The sequence below is a fragment of the Rhincodon typus genome, chromosome 35 (assembly GCF_021869965.1).
Source record: "Rhincodon typus isolate 14 chromosome 35, sRhiTyp1.1, whole genome shotgun sequence".
NCBI lineage: Eukaryota > Metazoa > Chordata > Chondrichthyes > Orectolobiformes > Rhincodontidae > Rhincodon > Rhincodon typus.
In genome coordinates, this window is record NC_063366.1 from 22,167,831 (window position 1) to 22,188,113 (window position 20,283).

Below are 20,283 nucleotides of genomic sequence, written 5' to 3' on the forward strand. Positions count from 1 at the left end.
TCCTGCTCCTATGATGCTGCTTGGCCTGCTGTGTTCATCCAGCTCTACACCTTGTTATCGCAGATTCTCCAGCATCTGCAGTTCCTACTATCTCTTAGTTAATTTCCAGCTAGGTTGAGGTAAATGGAGAACAAAAGAGAAGCTCCTACTGCTACAGTATTCCATCACTGAACTTATCCCGTGTCAAAATGCATTACAGGATAATGCGATAACTTGCAACCTACAATATCTCCATGGTTCTTTATATGAAATAACAGTCAAAAATACCTGACAAAACAAAGGAGCAGATCTTTGGGCATTTAGAACTTGGGTTTCTCAGAGCTATTTAAATAAAACAATGAGTCAGAAAGGGGTCAATTCCAGGGTTTAAGAACCAGTCAGCTGAAGGTACAGCCATCAATGGTGGGGGTGCACAAGATGTCAAAATTGGAGTAATGCAAGATCTCAGGGTTTGAGGGGCTAGAGAAGGTTGCAGAGACAGGAAAAGGGTGAAGCTAAGCACAGATTTGAACACAATGTTGAAAGTGTTAAAAACAGTTCCTGGTACAAAAAAAACCTCAATGTAGGTCAGTGTGCTTAGGAACAACGGGTAAATGCAGTGGATAATAGTAAATGAGACAGACTGCAGAATTTTGGATGAGTTCATGCTTTACGGGTAGAACATGACAAACTAGCTAGGAAAGCATTTCAAAACAAGATAGCAAAGAGAGCAAAAATGTGCACAATGTACTTCACCAACTGAACATCACAAAGCTATTTTAAAAGACCTTTCAACAGCAAAATGATTACTCAAATTGGTCTCTAATTCCCTAGGAAAACAATCTGTTGATTTCAATCTTGAATGATGAAATACAACCCTCTGGGATAGACAATTCACAACTCTCAATGATGAATTAATTTCCTCACTTCCGTTCTAAACGTTTATCCCCTTATTCTGAGGCTGCGTTCTAGATTGCTTACTTCGGGGGGAAAATATCCTCTCAATATCCATCCCATCAAGCACCTTCAGAATTTTCTGTTTCAAGGTCAGTTTTCATTCTTCTAAACAGTGTAGGCCCAATTTTCTCAGCCACCCATCCCAAGCAGTGAAATTTTGCTGTACTGCCTCCAATGCAAGTATAACACACTTCAGATATGGACATGATGACTGCACAAGATATTCCAGGCTCAGTCTCAGCAAAACCCAATACAACTGTAGCAGACATTCTTAGAATACTTCAGTCTCTGTGCTTTTTAAAACAGCTTTGTGATGTTCAGTTGGTGAAGTGCATTGTGCACATTTTTCCTCTCTTTGTTATCTTGTTTTGAAATGCTTTCCTAGCTAGCCTCACATGTTCTACCCTCAAAGCACGAACTCATCCAAAATTCTGCAGTCTATCTCATTTACTATTATGCATTGCATTTACCCATTGCTCCTAAACTCACTTGCCACTTGCCTTTCTAATGTCATGCTCTACCTGCATGCTGACCTTACATTTCTTGTAGTAGTATTCCCTTTGAATATCAACATTTTAAAAGTACCATGCCTTTTACAAAATACTCTGCTCGTGTAACTTCAATCATTCATGACTTGAGAGCTTCGCTGGCTGGGTCAGTGTTTGTTGCTCTAGCTACCTTGGAGAAGGTAGTAGGGAATTGCCTTCTTGAACTGCTGTAGTCCATTTGGTGTTTATGATTCTATTAGTGAGTGTGTTCCCAGATTTTAAGTCAGTGACACTGACGGAATGGCAACATATTTTCAAGTCATGATGGCAAGTGGCTTAGAGGGGAACTTCCATGTTAGTGGGGCAGAATGTGCTGCCCGAGACTGTTAAATAGTGGTGGTCATGGATTTGGAAGGTGCTGTTAAAAGAGCCATGGTAAATTTCTGTAATGTAACTTGTAGATGGTACACACTTGCTACTGAGCTAGAAGATCATTGCACCAACACGACTTTAAACAAAAACAAATCATCTGGTCATTACAGCTCTTTATAAACATCTACCTAAATGGTTCCTTGTGAAACTATATTGATGACTTTTACTGAACTTCCAAAACACTCAGGTGGCTACAAATTCCTTTGAGAAATCCTGAGATCAAGAAAAGTCTAGCTTCGCTCTGAACGTACAGTCCAATCCACCACCTACTTCTACAGGAATTTTATTCAGTACAATTGATCATAAAATCTAATGTTATGAGATGTCTGTTATGAAGCAGCACATTGCTCAACAGATGAATGGTGAGGAGCAATGGGTGTGATCTGATAACTTATGGCCAGATAACTTCATATACAATAGAACATTTGCTCAGCTTGCACTCAAACCATCGTACTTCCTGGAAGTCTCTCATGCTCAATATTTAAACATTTCCAAGATCTTCCATTAATATAAATGCAGAAATCAACAATTAACAATGGACCATGAGAGCCATGTGCAATATCCAGCCAGATTTCAACCATGTTTAATAGTTGCAATCCACATTAACAGCATGCTTTCTGAACACAATTGCCAGAAATTTGCAAGGTTTTCAACGGTGAACTGTCAGTGATCAGCACCATTAATCCCTCTGAATGTTACCAGCGGCTTCAAAATTTAGCACAAACACAGGTTAAAAATCAAAGTCCTGAGGCAGTAGCCTGGTATTCACTACTATGTCACAGGCTCCACTGTGGGCTTATCTCCATGCTTCTTTCCCCGCCACTCCTTTCACTGTACTCATTGCAATCAACTGGTCTGCTTTTCAGCATGGACAAGTTTTATCAGTGGTCATTTTCACAATGCACAACACAACTGGATAAACTCCTCCCCCTCCACTCTCATTAGTGCTGGAAACTTCAAGAAAAGTGCATCTTTGTCACAATTAAGGATAACTGAGGCTACAGCTGTACAATGCCTTGGGGAAACTACACCTAGAATAGTGTTCAGTTTTGTCTCCTTATCTAAAGTATACTTGTCATAGAGGAAGTGAAGTGAAAGTTTACCAAACGGATTGCTGGCTCAGCAGGTTTGTCGTAGGAAGAGAGATTGTACTGACTTTGATCACTGGGACTTGGAATATTAGAGTTTCGAGGGGAAAGTCATTGAAACATAAAACATTAACAGGGCTGGGCAGATGGATTCAGGGATGATGTTTCCCATAACCTGGGGTCCACAGCAAGGAGTCACAGTCTCAGAATACAGAGTAGGCCATTTTCGATTGAGATGAGGAATAATTTTTTCACTCAATGATGAACCTGTGAAGTGCTGTACCACAGCAGGCTGCGGAGGTCAAGGCACTGAATAGGTTTACAAAAGAAATAAATAAATTTCTGGAGGTCAAAGCTGTCGAGGAGTACGAAGAGAGAGTGCGTGTTTGGCTTTGAATTGGAGGCTCAGCTGCGATCAGGTTCAATGGCATTTGGACTTGATGGGTTGAGAGGCCCACTCCTATTTTCTTAGTTTCTATAAATATCAGAGAAAATTGTGAGCTTAGAGTCAATGCTTACAGAGAAATTAAAAAGAGGGAAAGAAAGAAAAGACATTGAAATATTTTATATTTGACAGTAACATGGAGTGGTTTAGTACCCTCAGGAGATATATGAGACTACAAAAGAAATTGTTTCCTTTTCCCAGAGTCCACCTATTTGCATACCAATACATAAATTCAGTCATTAAAGTGGAGCTATAATAAACATTTTTCTTCAATAAATTTAAATCATATTTACAGTGCAAGGGCAACAATATCCTGAAACTCACAGGAGAATCGACAATGAGATCTCATGTGAAATAATGCAAATTATCAAGGAACTTTTGACAATTTGTAACTCAGAGCAAGTTTCGTCCACAATTGCTGCTTTTACTAACATACTGAAAACACCTTGTGTCATTATTTTCCCAGGAAATTCTGGGTTGCAGCACAAACACACTTGCTGTGTGTGGTCAAACTCTGTATGAACAAACTTTAAGGATTCAATCAAGAACAAGCCCAACCCACACACAATTTTGTTTTGGCAAATGAAACTGAAAGGTACATGCTTATTTTACCGAAACCTAAGATTGAAACAGGACCTTTACATCTTCAATCTAACGCTTTCCCAACTGATCTATTTCAGTTGCCATAAACTTTAGTTCAAATGAGAAGCAACAGAACTGTAATTACAGAAAATATCCTACTGGCAAATGAATACTGATTCAAAAGTTCTCCAATTAAATTCTAATTTAGCACTAAGTGGTTGAGACAAACACAAACATATCAGTTGATCAAAATCAAACTCAACAATGAGTCAGCTGGACACTCTTGAGACACTTAGATTTGCCTTGTAGGTCTATAGCATTGCAACAAGCCCAATATAATTATGATGTACATGTTCACAAAGGCACAAAGGATTCACACCAGCCCCACCGTTACACACTTTCCACTACCCCCAACCCAGTTTACATCCCCAACATAGCTAAAGTTTTTAAACCAATTCAAACAAGGAAACCTTCACAGGCAAATCAGTCACTTGGTCTTTCCCAATCCCAGTCCCAGAACCCAGGCTCATTCACCATCCTGAATTGGAAGCATACTGCCATTCCTTCATGATCACTGGGTCAATTCCAGGAAACTCCCTCCTTAACAGTACTGTGGATGTACCTACATGAAATAGACTGCAATAGTTTAAAAAAAAATCAGCTCACCAAAATTTTCTCAGCAAATTCTGGGTCAGAGCATAAATGTAAACTCCAGTACAATTCAAAGTGGGCAATACTGTTGGCACAACCCAGGGACACCCACATCCCATGAACGAATAAAGAGACACCAAACAGATCCCACCTCTTCCCCACTTCCCCCATTTCTCTCTCCCTAGTTTTCTCAATGAATGCTCCTAATTCCTGTCCCTGGCATCACAGCCCCTTCAGGTCTTGTCTCCTGAACAACCTCCGCCACTCTGTCTCTGTTTCCAGTTCCTAATTCACTCGACCCTTCAGTGCCTGATCAAGCAGCTCTCGTCTCTCCCAGGCTTTACACTCTTCAGTCCTAGACCTTTGCATTCACCGAGAACCCCTCCTCTTCCCAAAGCCTCAGGGCACGTACCCCCTCCAGTTACTCTCAATCGAAGCCCGCCTTACCCCTGTCCCTCAGTTTCTCATGGTCGGAGAGAATGACAGTTTACCTCAACCGGGAGTGCGGTCCCATGAAGCAGGAACAGGGGAAACAGGAAGAGGCCGGGCGGCAGCAGCAGATACTGCAAGGCGCCAGCCACTTTCCACGTTAAGCCGTCCCCGGAGAAGCACAGAGGAGGCTGCGATGGGACCATCCTCATCCACATCCTCCTCCGCAGCTACTTTGTCACAATTCCCCTGGATCCATGAGCTGATCACAGGATACTTCAAGGCGATGGCCTCCAAACTACAGCTCTCCCGTCACTCACTCCACCCCCACACTGGTGCTCAGGCCGGATTATTACGTTGTATGACCGCCCATCGAGGGGCGGAGAATGGTTCATTTCCACATTCAGCTTTTCAAAGAAAGAAAACCTCCTCTTCGTAGCCAAGCCGAAAAGAAACTCACCAACCGAGCACGGGTTCCCTATTTTAAACAGACACAACTAATACAGAAACCGAGTCACAAAAACACAGAATTCGTTTCCAGTCATCTGAACTGAAATGAAGAAAGGCCACTGGACTCGAAACGCTGTCACAGTTTCTGAGTTTTTCCAGATTTCTGTTTTTTAGATCATTGGAATATATCTCCTTTGATGTTTGTATCACATTCTGGGTATCTCAGGGAAGGCCAAATTGATCAATGTGGCTGACCTCTCAAATACAGACTTCAAGTGTATTAGATAATAAGGTGTAGAGCTGGATGAAGACCAGGCAGCGTCAATGGAGCAGGAAAGCTGACGTTTCGGGTCTGGACCCTTCTTCAGAAAATGTGTATTGGCCAGGGTATTGGCACTTACCAAGCAGAGGCAAATTCGCTGGTTGGGATATTTTAATAGGATGGAAGACAATCACGATTTTCTGTCTGGCAAAATAGTTGCAGCCAGAAAGCCAGTAGAAGACTAAAATTTCCACTTGAAGGAGGCTTGCAAGTGTGACATGAAAGCCAAAACATCGATTTGTTTTTGCTATGGGGAGTTACATGTATTGGCGATATCACTTGCAGCCTGCATATCCACCCACGCAAGGGGAAACTTTAAAAAAAAATGATGTATCAGTTATATTGGATCTCCATTTTGAGGTATATAGGAGGATACAGTCACAGGTGTATCCTCATGGACAATGACAATCAGTGATAACAAGGTGTAGAGCTGGATGAACACAGCAGGCCAAGCAGCATCAGAGGACCAGGAAGGCTGACGTTTCGGGCCTAGACCCTTCTGAAGACCCTTCGGGCCTAGACCCTTCCTGGTCCTCAGTTGCTGCTTGGTCTGCTGTGTTCATCCAGCTCTACACCTTGTTATCTCAGATTCTCCAGCATCTGCAGTTCCTACTATCAATGACAATCAGTGCTCTTTCCATTATACATTCATAGGCATCTCTGGCTGGGCCAACATTTATTACCCTTGAAATGAGTGACATGCTAGACCTTTTCAGAGGGCAGTTAAGAGTCAACCACTTCTGAAAAAGAGACATCCAAGACTGGAAATATTAGCTCTGTTTCCCTCTCCACACATCCGGCCAAACCTGCTTTGTTTGTCCAGCATTTTCTGTGTTTCTTTCAGATTTCTGGCATCAGCGGTATTTTGCCTTTATCATAAGGGTCAACCATATTGCTGTAGGTCTGAAGTCACAATTAGGCCAGACCAGGTAAGTATCGGTGATTTCCTTCCCTAATGTGTAGGGATTTTCAAACAACAATTAAGAATGGTAACATGGTCACTATTATATTGTTATGCAGACTGGACAATCCAGATTGATTTTATTGGATTCAAATTGTACCATCTGCCATAGTGGGATTCAAACTCAGAACATTAGTGATTCTGCATTACTAGTCCAGAGACATTATCACTACACCACAATTTCTCTGACAATATCTTAATGGTCTAAATAGAGACTGTTATTTTCCATTGACATCTGATAACTAATTCATACATGGTATTTGCGGGAGAACCTGACTCCCTTCAGTCATCAAAAGAAGTCATACAAAATTATCCCAATCTGAACAAGTTTGATTCTTGCATCTTATGGATATGGCAGGATGCTGAATATTCTCAGCACAGTGGCTCAGTGGTTAGCACTGCTGCCGTATAGTGCCAGGGACCTAGGTTCAATTCCACCCTTGGGTGACTGTCTGTGTGGATGTTTGCACATTCTCCCCATATCTGGGTGCTCTGGTTTCCTCCCACAGTCCAAAGATGTGCAGGTTAAATGGATTGTCCATGCTATAGTGCCCAGAGATGTTTAGGTTAGGTGGGTTATACATGGGAAAATGCAGGTGTAGGGTAATGGGTCTGGGTGGGATGCTTTTCAGAGGGGCAGTGTGGATTTGTTGGGCCTAATGGCCTGTTTCCACACTGTAAGAGAGGGGGAAAAAAAACACTTAAGGACAGGGACTATCCATGCAAAAACTGTTGGAAGCAGAATTCAGAATAAATTCACAAAGGAAAGATGGATAAATATTTTAAAGAGAGTAAAATAGAAGTGTATAAAAAAAGGTTTGGGGGTTTGTTTGAGTAAGCAGAATTCTTTCAGAGAATGTGCAAAACATATTAGGCTTGAATAGCAACCCTACAGTGTGTGTGTGGTGGGAGGGTGGGCAGGCTGTTTAGCCCAGAATCCACAGGCACCTTCCTAAGAGCATCCCATACAAACCCATACCCATAAGCCTGCATTTCCCATGACTAATCCACTGAGCATGCAAACCTTTGAACTGTGGGAGGAAACCAGAGCACCTGGAGGAAACCAATGGAGACACAGGGAGAACATGTAAACTCCACAGAGACAGTAGCCCGAGGCTGTCAATTCTGTTGCCCAAAACACATCCTTTTCACCATGGATATTCAATCCGTCAATAACTCCAGCCTCCACCAGCGCAGCCAGAGAGTTTTCATCTATCCAGATTGGAGACCCAAACAATTTCATCCATTACCAACTCTGCCCAGCTGGACTTATTTTCTCCTTCAACTTCACGCACTTATAGAGATATAGAGTAATAGTCATACAGTATAAAAACAGAGCATTTTCTTCATTCACTTCAGATTACCAGTAATGGTAGCTGACAGAAAGAATTTTCTTCTTTTATGGTCAAGCTGAACGGTTCACACACAGTTCTGCTAATTTGAATAAAGGTGACCTTGGGCAAATTCTGCTTTGTTAAAATTTTAAACAGATCATTTTGAAAGGCAGCCTGCTTTTAGCAGTTTGAATGCTTCAAATAAGAAGGGTTTGCTATGGCTATGACATAGGTCACAGCTATGCCAGCTATGAACAATATATAGAACCTCGTTTGTTTCAGTTCTTCTTATGTTTCCCCAGTCCACCCCACTTCTTTTTCCATTATTATTGCTGGTTCCTGCTTTAGCTCTGAGCTAGAAAGTTCAATTAATTTAGGTTTCCATCCTAATCCCTCTTTTACCTTCACTCATCTCCAGCTGTTCCTTTCACTTCCTTAACCTGTCCCCAGAAATAGATACAGAGGTGATTTACCAATATTCACTATAGATCCACTGATTCCCATGTCTACCTCAACTACTGTCTTTCACAATCTGCTTCCTGTAAGAACTTTGTTCCATTCTGCCCAGTTTTACTATTTGCATCTAATCTGATAGGGGAGAGGCAATGGCCTAGTGGTATTATCACTGGACTGTTAATCCATAGACCAGATAACATTCTAGAGACCCAGGTTCAAATCCCACCACTACAGATGGTGGAATTTGAATCCAATAAAATATCTGAAATTAAGAATCTAATGATAACCATGAATCCATTGTAAATTGTTGTAAAAACCCATCTGGTTCACTAATGTGTTTTAGGGAAGTAAACTGCCATCTTTACCTGGTCTGGCCTACATGTGACTCCAGACCCACTGCAATGTGGTTGACTCTTAACTGCCCTCTGGGCAATTATGAATGGGCAATAAATGCTGCCTAGACAGTGATGCCCTCATCCTGTAAATAAATAAAGGAAAAAAATACTGATACCACAATCTATTATACTGTAATTATATATATTTAAGCAATATATTTCTATACAACCTTTTATACATGGAGGTGAGATGCAACATCAAGGCTACGTTTGACTGAGTGTAGCATCAAGGAGCCTGAGCAAAACTCATGTCAATGGGAATTATGGGGAAAACTCTCTGCTGCTTGATGGTTGTAGTTTTTAAGAGATCAGTCATCTCAGTTCAGGACATCTCTGCAGCAGTCACTCAGGCCAGTGTCCTAGGCCCAACCAATTCAGCTTCTTTATTCATGACCTTCCCTCCATCATCAGGTCAGAAATGGGGATGTGAGAAATGAGAAATGACACTCAGAAATGAGTGTCGCACAATGTTCAGCACCACTTGCAACTCCTCAGTTACTTAAACAGTCCATGTCCAAACGTAGTAAGACCTGGGCGATATCTAAACCTGGGCTGACCACATGGCAAGTGACATTTGTGTCACACAAGTGTCAGGCAGTGACCATCTCCAATTTGGCAAAATCTAACCATTTCAAATTGTAAATCAATGGCATTTCCATCACTGAATCCCTCATTTCAACAATTGAGAGGGGGGAGCGTGGGTATAACCATTGACCAGAGGCTGAACTTGATTCATCATAAATACAATGGCTACAACAACAGATCAGAGGCTAGGAATCCTGCAGTGAGTAACTCATCTCCTGACTCCCAAAAGCCTGTCTATCATCTACACAGCACTAGTCATTAGTGTGATGGAATACCCCCAACCTGCCTGGATGAGTGCAGCTCTAACAACACTCGAGGAGCTTGACACCATCCGGGACAAAACAGCCTGCTTGATAGGCATAAAAATTCACCCCGCCACCACTAATGCTTATTAGCGCCATTGTGTACCATCTATAAGATGCACTGCAGAAATCCACCAAAGCTCCTTAGACAGCACCTTCCAAACCCATGATCATTACTAAATAAAAACCAAAAGAACTGCAGATGCCGTAAATCAGGAACAAAAACAGAAACAGAAACTTTTCCAGCAACTTCTGTTTTTGTCCATGATCATTACCATCTGGAAGAACAAATATAGCAGGTTTACGGGGACACCACCACCTGCAAGCTCCTCTCCAAGCCACTCACCATCCTGTCTTGGAAATATATCACTGGTCCTTCAGTGTTGCTGGGTCAAAATCCTGGAACTTCCTCCCTAATGATATTGTCGGTCTACTAACACCACAAAACAGACTGCAGGAATTCAAGAAGGCAAGTCACCGCTACCATCTCTACAACAACCAGGAATGGGTAACAAAAGCTGATCCAGCCAGTAACGGGAACATCCATGAATGAATTTTTACAAAACCAGCATTTCTGAAGAAGGGTCCCGACCTGAAATGTCAAGTTTCCTGCTCCTCTGATGCTGCCTGGCCTGCTGTGTTCCTCCAGCTCCACTCTGTGTTACATCTTACAGGCTTCCCTTTTCCCTCAACCGTAGACTCTCTCCAGCATGCTTGACAGAGCCTGGATAATTATCATTAAATTTCCCGCACTTCTTGTCTCACATTCCTTTCCTTCCTTTTCAAGAACATGATAAGGTTCCATTGTCCTCACCGTCCAACTTCTCCATTTAACGAATCATGCACCTGTATCTCTGCCAGCTCTAGAATGATGCCACCACCAATTCCTCTCCCACCTCCTCTCGTTATTCAAATGTGATCATTTCCTCTATGACACTTTAATCTACTCTCCAACCAGCTGCAATATTCACTTCCCTTACTTTAGGAGCTATTGATGCACATAGAGGAGCTACAAATCTTGCCCTTTAATTCTATAAAAAAAAGCAAAGAACTGCAGATGTTGAAAATCAGAAACAAAAACACAAATAGCTGGAAACACTCAGTAGGTCTGCACCATTGTGGGAGAGAAAGCAGAATTTAGGTTTCAGGTCCAGTGACCATTCCTCAGAATTTAACGGAGTTCCTTCTTAACTGATTCCTTTCAGCATCTTGGTAGCAGCCTGGGACTCCTGTCAGGAGCTTCAGTGAAGTCTATGACTCTGTGTGGTGTTTTCTTCGGCGTCGTGGTGGGTCCAGCCCATGATTCCAACAGGGGGTCAAGTCCTCTAGTTCAGAGCTGTGAAATGGATTAAGTGAACTTTGTCTTAAATTCTCTTTTTTGAAATTTCTTTTTTGTTATTATTATTGTGAAAAGACTGCAATTCTGAACTTTTTATTTCTTTATTTTTCTAATTTATTACTATAATTTTGTACTTTTAATGACCTGTAATGCTGGACTTTTTATTTCTATATTTTTCTAATTTCTTTTTGTACCTAGGAGCCTTTATACTTAAGATGGCACTATAAGTGGCAAGCTGTAAACCTTTTCGCTGTACTCATGTGAGTACATGTGATCATCAAGGTAATTCAATTCAGTTCAATTCAATTCAATTTAGTTCTGTTCAACTCAATTTAGTGATTCACTCGTATTTCTCTCAGTCTGACATACTGTTTCTGCTGCTCAAAATGGTGTCCCCCTCTACAAAACGGAGATCAGACGCAGATTGCATGCTCATTGTAAAGAACACTTGGATTCAATCATGTTGTCATTATAATTCTACACCTCTCACTGAGTCAGACCTCTCATCATAGGCTTTATGCATTCCACCAGAGCTCACTGCAAGTTCAATGAGCAATACCTCATCTTTCCATTCAGTGCTTTACAGCCTTCTAAACTCAACACTGAGTTGGATAATTTTACATCCTAACCTCTGCTCCCATTTTGATTCTTTTTCCTTTTTAGGTTTTCTTTGTAACTTATTTTTCTTTTTGTTTTTGATTTTAGACAGCAGCTGTTCATCACTCTGCCATTTACACCTTCTCCATACACATTTTTTGTTTCCTGTACTTAGTCGTAAAGTCATAGAGCTGTACAGCATGGAAACAGGCCCTTCCATCCAACTCATCTAAGCCAACCAGGTATTCTAAATTAATCTATTCCCATTTGCTACCATTTGGCTCATATCACTCTAAAAGCCTTCTATTCATGTACCCATCCAGATGCCTTTTAAATGTTGTAACTGTATCAGCTTCCACCATTTCCTCAGGCAGCTCATTCCATACATGCATCACCCTCTGCATGAAAAAGTTGCTCCTTAGGTCCCTTTTAAATCTTTCCCCTCTCACCTTAAACCTATGCCCTGCAATTTTGGGCTCAGCTACCCTGGGGAAATGACCTTGGCTATTCACCCTATCTCAGCCCCTCATAATTTTATAAATGTCTATAAGTCACTCCTCAGCCTCCAATGCTCCAGGGAAAACAGTCCCAACCTATTCAGCCTTTGCCTATATCTCAAACCCTCCAACCCTGGCAATATGCTTGTAAATCTTTTCTGAACCCTTTCAAGTTTCACAACACCCTTCCTGTAGCAAGAAGGCCAGAATTGCTCACAGTATTCCAATTGTGGCCTAATCAATGTCCTGTACAGCTGCAACATGACTCACAACTCCTGTATTCAATTCATGACCAATAAAGGCAAGCATACATACGCCTTCTTCATTATCCTGTCTACCTACGACTCTACTTTCAAGGAACTATGAATCTGCACTCTGAGGTTTTTGTTCAGCAGTGCTCCCCCTAATTATCCCATTACTAATCACTTTCATCTTGCAATGTTAACTGTTTTGTTGTTTAAACTGTTAGACTTATAGAACACTTCCAGCACTTTTTGTTTTTATTTTTCAGGTCCGGCATCCGTATTATTTCTGAGCTCTAGTGAAAAGTCATCTAGACTCAGAATGTTAGCTTGCTTTCTCCCCATGGCTGCTGCCTGACCTTTTGTGATTTCCAGCCATTTTTGTTTTCAATACAAATTCCAGCATCTGCAACTATTTGCTCCTACTTTGTATTATTTCCTTTTGTGCATCATTGAATAGTTGATTGAATTCAGGTGCTATTTAAAACTCATTTAATTATGATAAGTAGGAATATAGGAACAGGAGTAGGCCATTCAGCCTCTCAAGCATGTTCTGCCATTTAATGAGGTCATGACTGATCTATGGCCCAACTCTATACAGCTGCCCTTGGCCCATATCCCTTATAAATTTGCTTTAAAAATTATCTATCTCAGATTTAAAATTAACGACTGATCTAGCATCAGATGCTGTTTATGGAAGAGTTTCTAAACCTCTGCAACTGGAAGCAACCAATGGAAAATTCAATGGGAAGTGGGACTCAACACTGGCGTCACTGTTGGCATTTCAGATGTCTGAGCCAGAAAGTTACTCATTTAAGTCCCACTTGAGAGACTCAAATGCGTTATCGTCACTGAAACGCTAGCACAGTACCGAGAAAGTGCTGCACGGCATCATGTGCTGCCTTTTAGATGTAGCAATAAATAGCAGGTGGTACCTTCTCCTGCAGGTGGAAAATAAAACCCTAACATACTGACAAATGAAGAATGGGTAGGTTTTTGGCCAAAATTTAGACCTCAACCAACATTAGCTGAAAAGATTATCTTGCTGTTATCTCACTGCTGCTTTTGGGAACTCGCTTTGCACTTTGTGAAAACATGTTCCCTGTGTTACCCTACTTCTAACTTTGAACACTCAAGCACTTTAGGATATCCTGATTCGTGAAAGATGCTTTACAAGTGGAAGTCTTTGTTTCTAACGTGTGCCCAGAAAGTAATGAGTGCCTCCAAATGCAATGACATTTGGGTGTGAAAACTCATTTTCATGAAATTGACCTAATTGGTTTAAAATGTTTCTCTATGCACAATTAAACATCTAGAACATCAAATCCACTTGAGATTGTGATTGTACAGCCTCTTGGAGAAAAATGGCATATACAACAGCGCTACCATTTGTTAATATCATGCTACTACATCAGAGATCCTTGGGCCAATCTCATGGCATGCAAATATGCAGAAAGTTCTGCAAATGAAATCTTCAATGATTCCTGCTACTTTGAAAAATTACATCCATTGCCATGTTTAATGTTAATTATGCTCACTTTCCTTTTCTGTTTACATTCCTCAATATTCAAACTGGCTTTTTCAGAGGATATCATTGGTCAAGAAACTGTAAAACAAAGGTGGAATGTGTTCTGGGTTGTTTTCGTAAAAGATTTCATTTCTCTCCCTAAAATCCATACATGTCTCACTAGAAAAAAACTACAAAAACTTGAACAAAAACAAAACTAAACCTATACAAAACTCCACCAACTACAAAATAAACTTTGATGGAGGGTGGAATCTTAAAGGGGGCTTGAAACACATGGGCAATGGTGATAATCGTCTGGTGAGGCCAATCTTGACATTGAGAGCAACTTGCTGCATCTTTTAAGCAAGGTCTGGGTGTATTGTGGCAAGTTGCCTATCAAGAGGGACCATTGCTTGTTACTTATCATATTAACTGCACATGTCACCTTATTAATATGCAGCTTCCTATCCTACCACCTGCCATGAGCAAACCAGATGCCAAGAATTCTCAATGTGCATGTCAGAACAAGTACCTTATGACCTTATCTCGGTGCTAGCTCCAAAGAACTAGCACGTTGCTCAGCATCTCAGAGTGCAATCATGGGCACTAGCCACAGATCCCCTTCATCCACACACATTGGCATCCAATATTTGCCAGTCCCTCAGGATCCACATGGCACTTCTCCGATCCACTTGCAGGATGTTTCAGAAGTAAAGACCTACATTGCAGGGCACACAAGGTACAAACACTGAAAAGCTGCTGCAAGAGCACTTCACACACATGGATTGTATATTTATTCATTCTAGTCTGCCAGTCTGTGAGGCTGTCTCCAGTTGCTCATCAGAGTTCCATTCTTAACATAATAGCACTTGAGATCTCTTTCAGCCTCAGCTTCCGTGTGAACTGATTGTGCTGACTACTTTAACTCCTATCCCTTTCTTTAAATAAAGTTTCATCTATTCTAACATCTGCTAGTGATATTACTTTGACTTCTGATGATGGACTTTATTTAGTCATGTCTCTGGAAATGGAAAACATACCTGGAACTGGTTATTGTAATTGTCCATCTCTTTAACTTGCAGCAAGTTTTCAGTAATTATGGGTGAAGCCATAACCTTGACTCCAGCCAAATCATTTCCTAGGCGTAATCAACTCTCTTTATAGGTTAATTTCTTAACTACTCCTATTAGCACTGTGCCAGATAACAAGTCACACTCAAATTGCACTTTATATAATGGAACTGGGATGTGATCTCCACATTCCATTCTTGAATAAAAAGTACTTACATTCATCATCTGCTGATCCAATGGAACCTTCTCCAAACTTAGTGAATCTTGGCAGATTAGAACCAATGCATAACTATCTTACTAGCCAGTTGTTTTAAGATCCAAGGACAAAGTCCATAAGGATCCATGGATTTCTCAGCCACAACTCCAACAATACTTGATACAAATTCTGTTATGATCGGAAGTTTCCTGAGTTCCTTTTTTCCTTCTACTTCCTGGGTTACAACTACTTCTGGAAGTTTTCTTGTGTCATCTATTGTGAAAACTGATGCAAAGGACATGTTCAATTTATTGACTATCTCTCTACTTTCAATTTTTAATTTGCCAGGCTCACTTTCTAAAGGACCAATGCACTTTTCTTTTCCCTTTTCTTTTACATATTTGTAGAAACTCTTACTATCTATTTCTATATTGCTGGCTAGCTGCTTCTTACTTGGCAGTAACAAAAGACTTGAAAATAAACAGGTCACTCATTAGACAAGTGCATGATTTTCTGTCAGTTTTGCACTACCACAACAATCCATTCCTTCATGTTTTGCACGGTTTTAAGTGAATTTGCTTTTAATCAGAGTTCATGTGGTCCCACCATCTTTATTACTCCGATTAATCTAGCAATTCAAAAAAAGCAAATGGAAATTGCTTAAACAAAAACTCTAAAGCAGAAAGTCTAGGCTTTGGTTAGTTGCCTTATCAAAAACTTTGTCATTCATTGTCATTCATTGTCATTATTCTTCTGTCTACGCAAGATGATGTGCATGCAGCGAATCCATTGACAGTGTGATTGTTTCAAATGGTGCACTTCTTATAATGGCAGAAGAGATTTATCCATGAAAAGCAGGTTCTACCACAGATGCTGTGTATAAGTCAGTTATCAGGCATCATTGTTGCTGTTTTCAGTGTTAGCACCTATTGCCAAATTGTTGCTCCCATTGACCATCATGGTGGTGCTTGCCAGCCCAAAAATAATGTCCTCATTTTCCTATTATTTTAACTTTCTCCTGATATGAAAATTAACATTAAAACCTCTGGGGTTACACTTGCAAGTTCTACATGTTCTACTAGTCTTCTGTCCCTGTAGCTACTCTACCATATGAAGAGTACTCTAGAATGTTCAACTTCCATCCTTAAAATGTATCCGAGCTAGTAAAGTTGCTTATGCTTGATGAGTGCCATCATATTTTTGAGATTTTCCTTTGAGAGTAAAATAACTCCACAGACACTGGTATCCCATCGCCAAGTCACCTTTCATTTACAAGTGGAAAGTCCTTGACACGGATCCAGTTGCCTCAGAGCCAGCTCTCAGAAATTCAGGATATCTGATGTTCCTATTTTTATCTGTCAGCTAGGGCTCCCTCATTGGATAAGATTAACAGGCCCAATCAGGGAACTCATATTCTATGAGTGTCACCCAGCTGACCTTGTTACAATCATTACAGAGAGCACTGCTCCATTTATGATTTTGTCCTGCTTTCAGATAATCATAACGCTTTGCACAATGTGAAAATGAATGTTGTTGAACTTCTTTTCTTGATAGCTGTCCTTCATCTGTGTTTCACTGCCATGCAACAGGAGTTCTTAGATGAAGATGTGTCACTATTCATTGTGAGCAGGATCTAATATCAAAGACAAGACGTCCTAAATTATTCCAATGATACTCAGTTTAAGCTCAGGAAACAGCACATTCTTTCAAGTAGGCTCATGCTGCATTCAACATTAAATTCAATATTTTTTGTACATAAGCTATCTCTGTGTTTTTGGATGGGAGTTATTCGTTCTACCTTTTCATTTATACCTCCTCTAGATAGATCTTTTGTAATGTTTGCAAGTCCCTGTTCTACATCTTTTTGCCTTTTTCTGTCATTCCTTTGTCATTGTCTCTCGTTAAACTATTGTGGAATTTCTCTTTTATTCTTTCTCCTGCAACCCCTTTCTCTGGTTAATTTAAAAATGTTTACACATCAGTGTACTCCCAGTTCTGATGAAAGGTCACCAATCTGAAAAGTTAGAGTTGTTTCTCTCTTCAGACTTGATGCCAGACTTGTGTATTTATGACGCCTTTCAAAATATGGAAAGGAGATAGAGGACTTGGTGACGTGGAGCAATGAGAACAACCTCTCTCTCAACGGTAGCAAGAATAAAGAACTGATCATTACTTTAGAAAGAAGGGAGGGGAACACTCCCCCCATCTACATCAACAATGCTGAGGTTGAGAGGGTGGAGAGTGTCAAGTTCCTAGGAATGATGATAACCGAAAACCTGTCCTGAACTTACCACATAGGGCATAATAACGCCTCTTCTTCCTTAGGCGGCTCAGGAAATTTGGCATACCTACAAGATCTCTCACCAACTTTTACAGATGAACCATTGAAAGCATACTGTCCTGGTGCATAATGGCCTGGTATGGTAACTGCTCTGCCCAGGACCCTAAGAAACTACAGAAGGTGGTGAGCACAGCCCAGACCATCACGGAAACCAACCTTCCACTCATGGACTCCATTTACATGGCTCACGGCTGTGGAAAAGCTACCACCATCATCAATGACCCATCGCACCCCAGTAATGACCTCCTACAACCTCCTCCATCAGGCAGAAGATACAAAAGCTTGAACACAAGCAACAGCAGATTCAGGAACAGCTTCTTCCTGGCCGTTATTAGACTGATGGATGGACTCTCTAACTTCAAATACAGCTGATCTTGCTAATGTTGATCTTGCCTAGCACATGCCCTGTGCGATGTAATTTATATACCTCTGTCTAAATATTTTTACCTCGATCTGTTATTGCTTATTATGAGTTGACTGTACTGCTCGTAAACAAAGCTTTTCACTGTATTTAGATACACCTGACAATAAATCAATCACCCAATCAATCAATCAATCAATCAATGTTTTGTTATTATTTTTAAAACCCAGTCTTTGTTAGAGGCCATGTGGTTGCCTACTCTAGACATCTGGGAGTTCAATGTGCAAATAATTTATTGACTACTGTTGCATTGTTTTGCAATGTGAATTAACTGAATTTTACAACAAACCAGCTAAAGTATCAATTTTAGAGAGTCTTGTGAGGGGTTTCTCTCCCCATGAACTTTAGCAGGTTTTTTCACAATATCTTCCCAAACTCACTTCATTACCAAAACCTTTCATCGTATTCTCCCATTTGCCACTGGTGGAAATATTGGCCACTACCAGGACCTGTGAGATTTCTGGTGCCAACACCTAAATTCAAGGCAACCTGTGCATCTGGTCAGGAACTGGCAGTCCTCAGCTGCCCTGGATGGTTCTTGTCCATTGCCCCACATATGTTTGACAAAGGGAAACTGGTTACCAGATTGGTTGCTGGAAGCCTGGAGGTCCTGGTTGACAGAGCTATGTGCACAGTTGCTGCCCGTGGGGCATGCCCTGAGATTTGGTTTCAGATGTCTAAAGTAGAGGGCTGGAGGAACAAGTGGTGAGCTGGAGTCTCCAGCTGACTTTTATTGACAATCGTTCTGACTTTCATGTAGGGTATTGTTGCCATCTAGTTTCTATACATGGATGGAAGATTTGGAAATTGCACATCAATGAGGTGAGATTGCATAATAATGAGTGCTAATGCATGCAAATAGACCTCTGACCATTCACTAGCGAAAATCTTCTTGTTGTACAACATTTTGTTAGAAAATGGGATATTCTGAAGAAGGTCCTTACCTGATACATCAACTTTCCTGCTACTCTGATACTGTCTGACCTGTTGTGTTTTTTTAGCTCCACATTGTGTTGTCTCTGTTTTCTGCTTTCAACATCTCTTTATGGCCTATCTTTCACAATTCTCTCAACTTTCTCGCCACTGCCCAAGTTGTTCACTGGTGGGGAATGTCTCATCAATTGTGTTCACACTCTTGGTCCTTTTCAGATTTATGGGGGCTCTTGTCACTCTCCCACTCCACAGAGTTGAGCATATAATCCAGGTTGATAGTTCACATTAGGGAGATGTGACACTTAAATATTGTACTGCAATCAGGTAGCAGTAAAAACTACCTTCATTCTCAAGTGGTGGATGGTAGAGCAGACTGTTCAGAACTCTAATTAATATATCAAACACTTCACTATACTTTTAAACCCAAATAAAAGTTCAAAAATAGTAGACAGGAGCAAGTGTTTACATTTAGAGCATAGATAAACTAAGTTGATCATTGAAACTTTAAAGTTATTATAAAACACAAGGAATATTTGGTTGCTACTTAGTCTGCAATTTATTTTTTAACTTACATGATATGAATTTCTTTGTGCCTATCTACAAAAATCTCTGGTACACCATGATCTGAGATATTAATAATCTGATTTGTCTCCATAAATTAATATTCTGCAAAAATTCACAATATGCACAATAATTCAATATGAATAAGTAGTCTAAGTAATAAGTTGCTTAAAGACCAACTATTCCCCTAGTGTTGATCACTGGGGGAATAGTGGGCCTTGACTGGCAATGTGCAGTCCTAGTGAGCTATTAATTTATTAAATAAACTAATCCATCTACCAATTACTATCCTAAGTTTTAGGAATAAATTACTGATAATGCTGCAGAACTTGAAAAACTAGAGACTTCCAATTGCTCTTCAAGCTACATGATGGATCTAAACTGGGATTTAGGAACTGTAAGACTCGCTGGAACTACCAAAAGGGCTGTAGAAAAGATTCTTAATCAATAAAAAGAGGAGATTTTCAGAGAGAAACACAAATAGAAAATAGCATAAAAATGGGAGCTTAGCTTGAAGATCCCAATGCTGCTATAATTAATATCTGAAAAAGAAACTGCAGGTTCTAAGAGTAAAAATAACAATGTAGCAATTAAAAATATAATGGAGATGATAAAAAAAACAAGAAATGTGAATAGATAAGACATGTTAAAACAATGAGAGTGCATAAGCACAGGCAGGGACTATTGTTAAAAGATAATATCTATACATGGATTTTGCAGCAT

At 40.4% G+C, this 20,283-nt stretch overlaps 1 protein-coding gene and 1 long non-coding RNA gene across 3 annotated transcripts in view; one reads left to right on the plus strand and one right to left on the minus strand.

Annotated features, from left to right (window-relative positions):
- The window catches only part of neu1 (neuraminidase 1), a 30,744-nt gene extending 25,349 nt beyond the window's left edge, over positions 1-5,395 (minus strand). For both annotated transcript variants that reach the window (XM_048616579.1, XM_048616578.1), the window contains exon 1: positions 5,114-5,395. In XM_048616579.1, coding sequence (XP_048472536.1) covers positions 5,114-5,269 — 156 coding nt within the window. In that variant the 5' untranslated portion in view covers positions 5,270-5,395. The remainder of the gene's footprint in view (positions 1-5,113) is intronic.
- Positions 1-17,517, plus strand: part of LOC125486964 — a 25,552-nt gene extending 8,035 nt beyond the window's left edge. The window contains exons 2-3 of the long non-coding RNA XR_007265534.1: positions 11,394-11,477; positions 17,349-17,517. This is a non-coding gene — a long non-coding RNA (uncharacterized LOC125486964). The remainder of the gene's footprint in view (positions 1-11,393; positions 11,478-17,348) is intronic.
- The last annotated feature ends 2,766 nt before the right edge of the window (positions 17,518-20,283 follow it).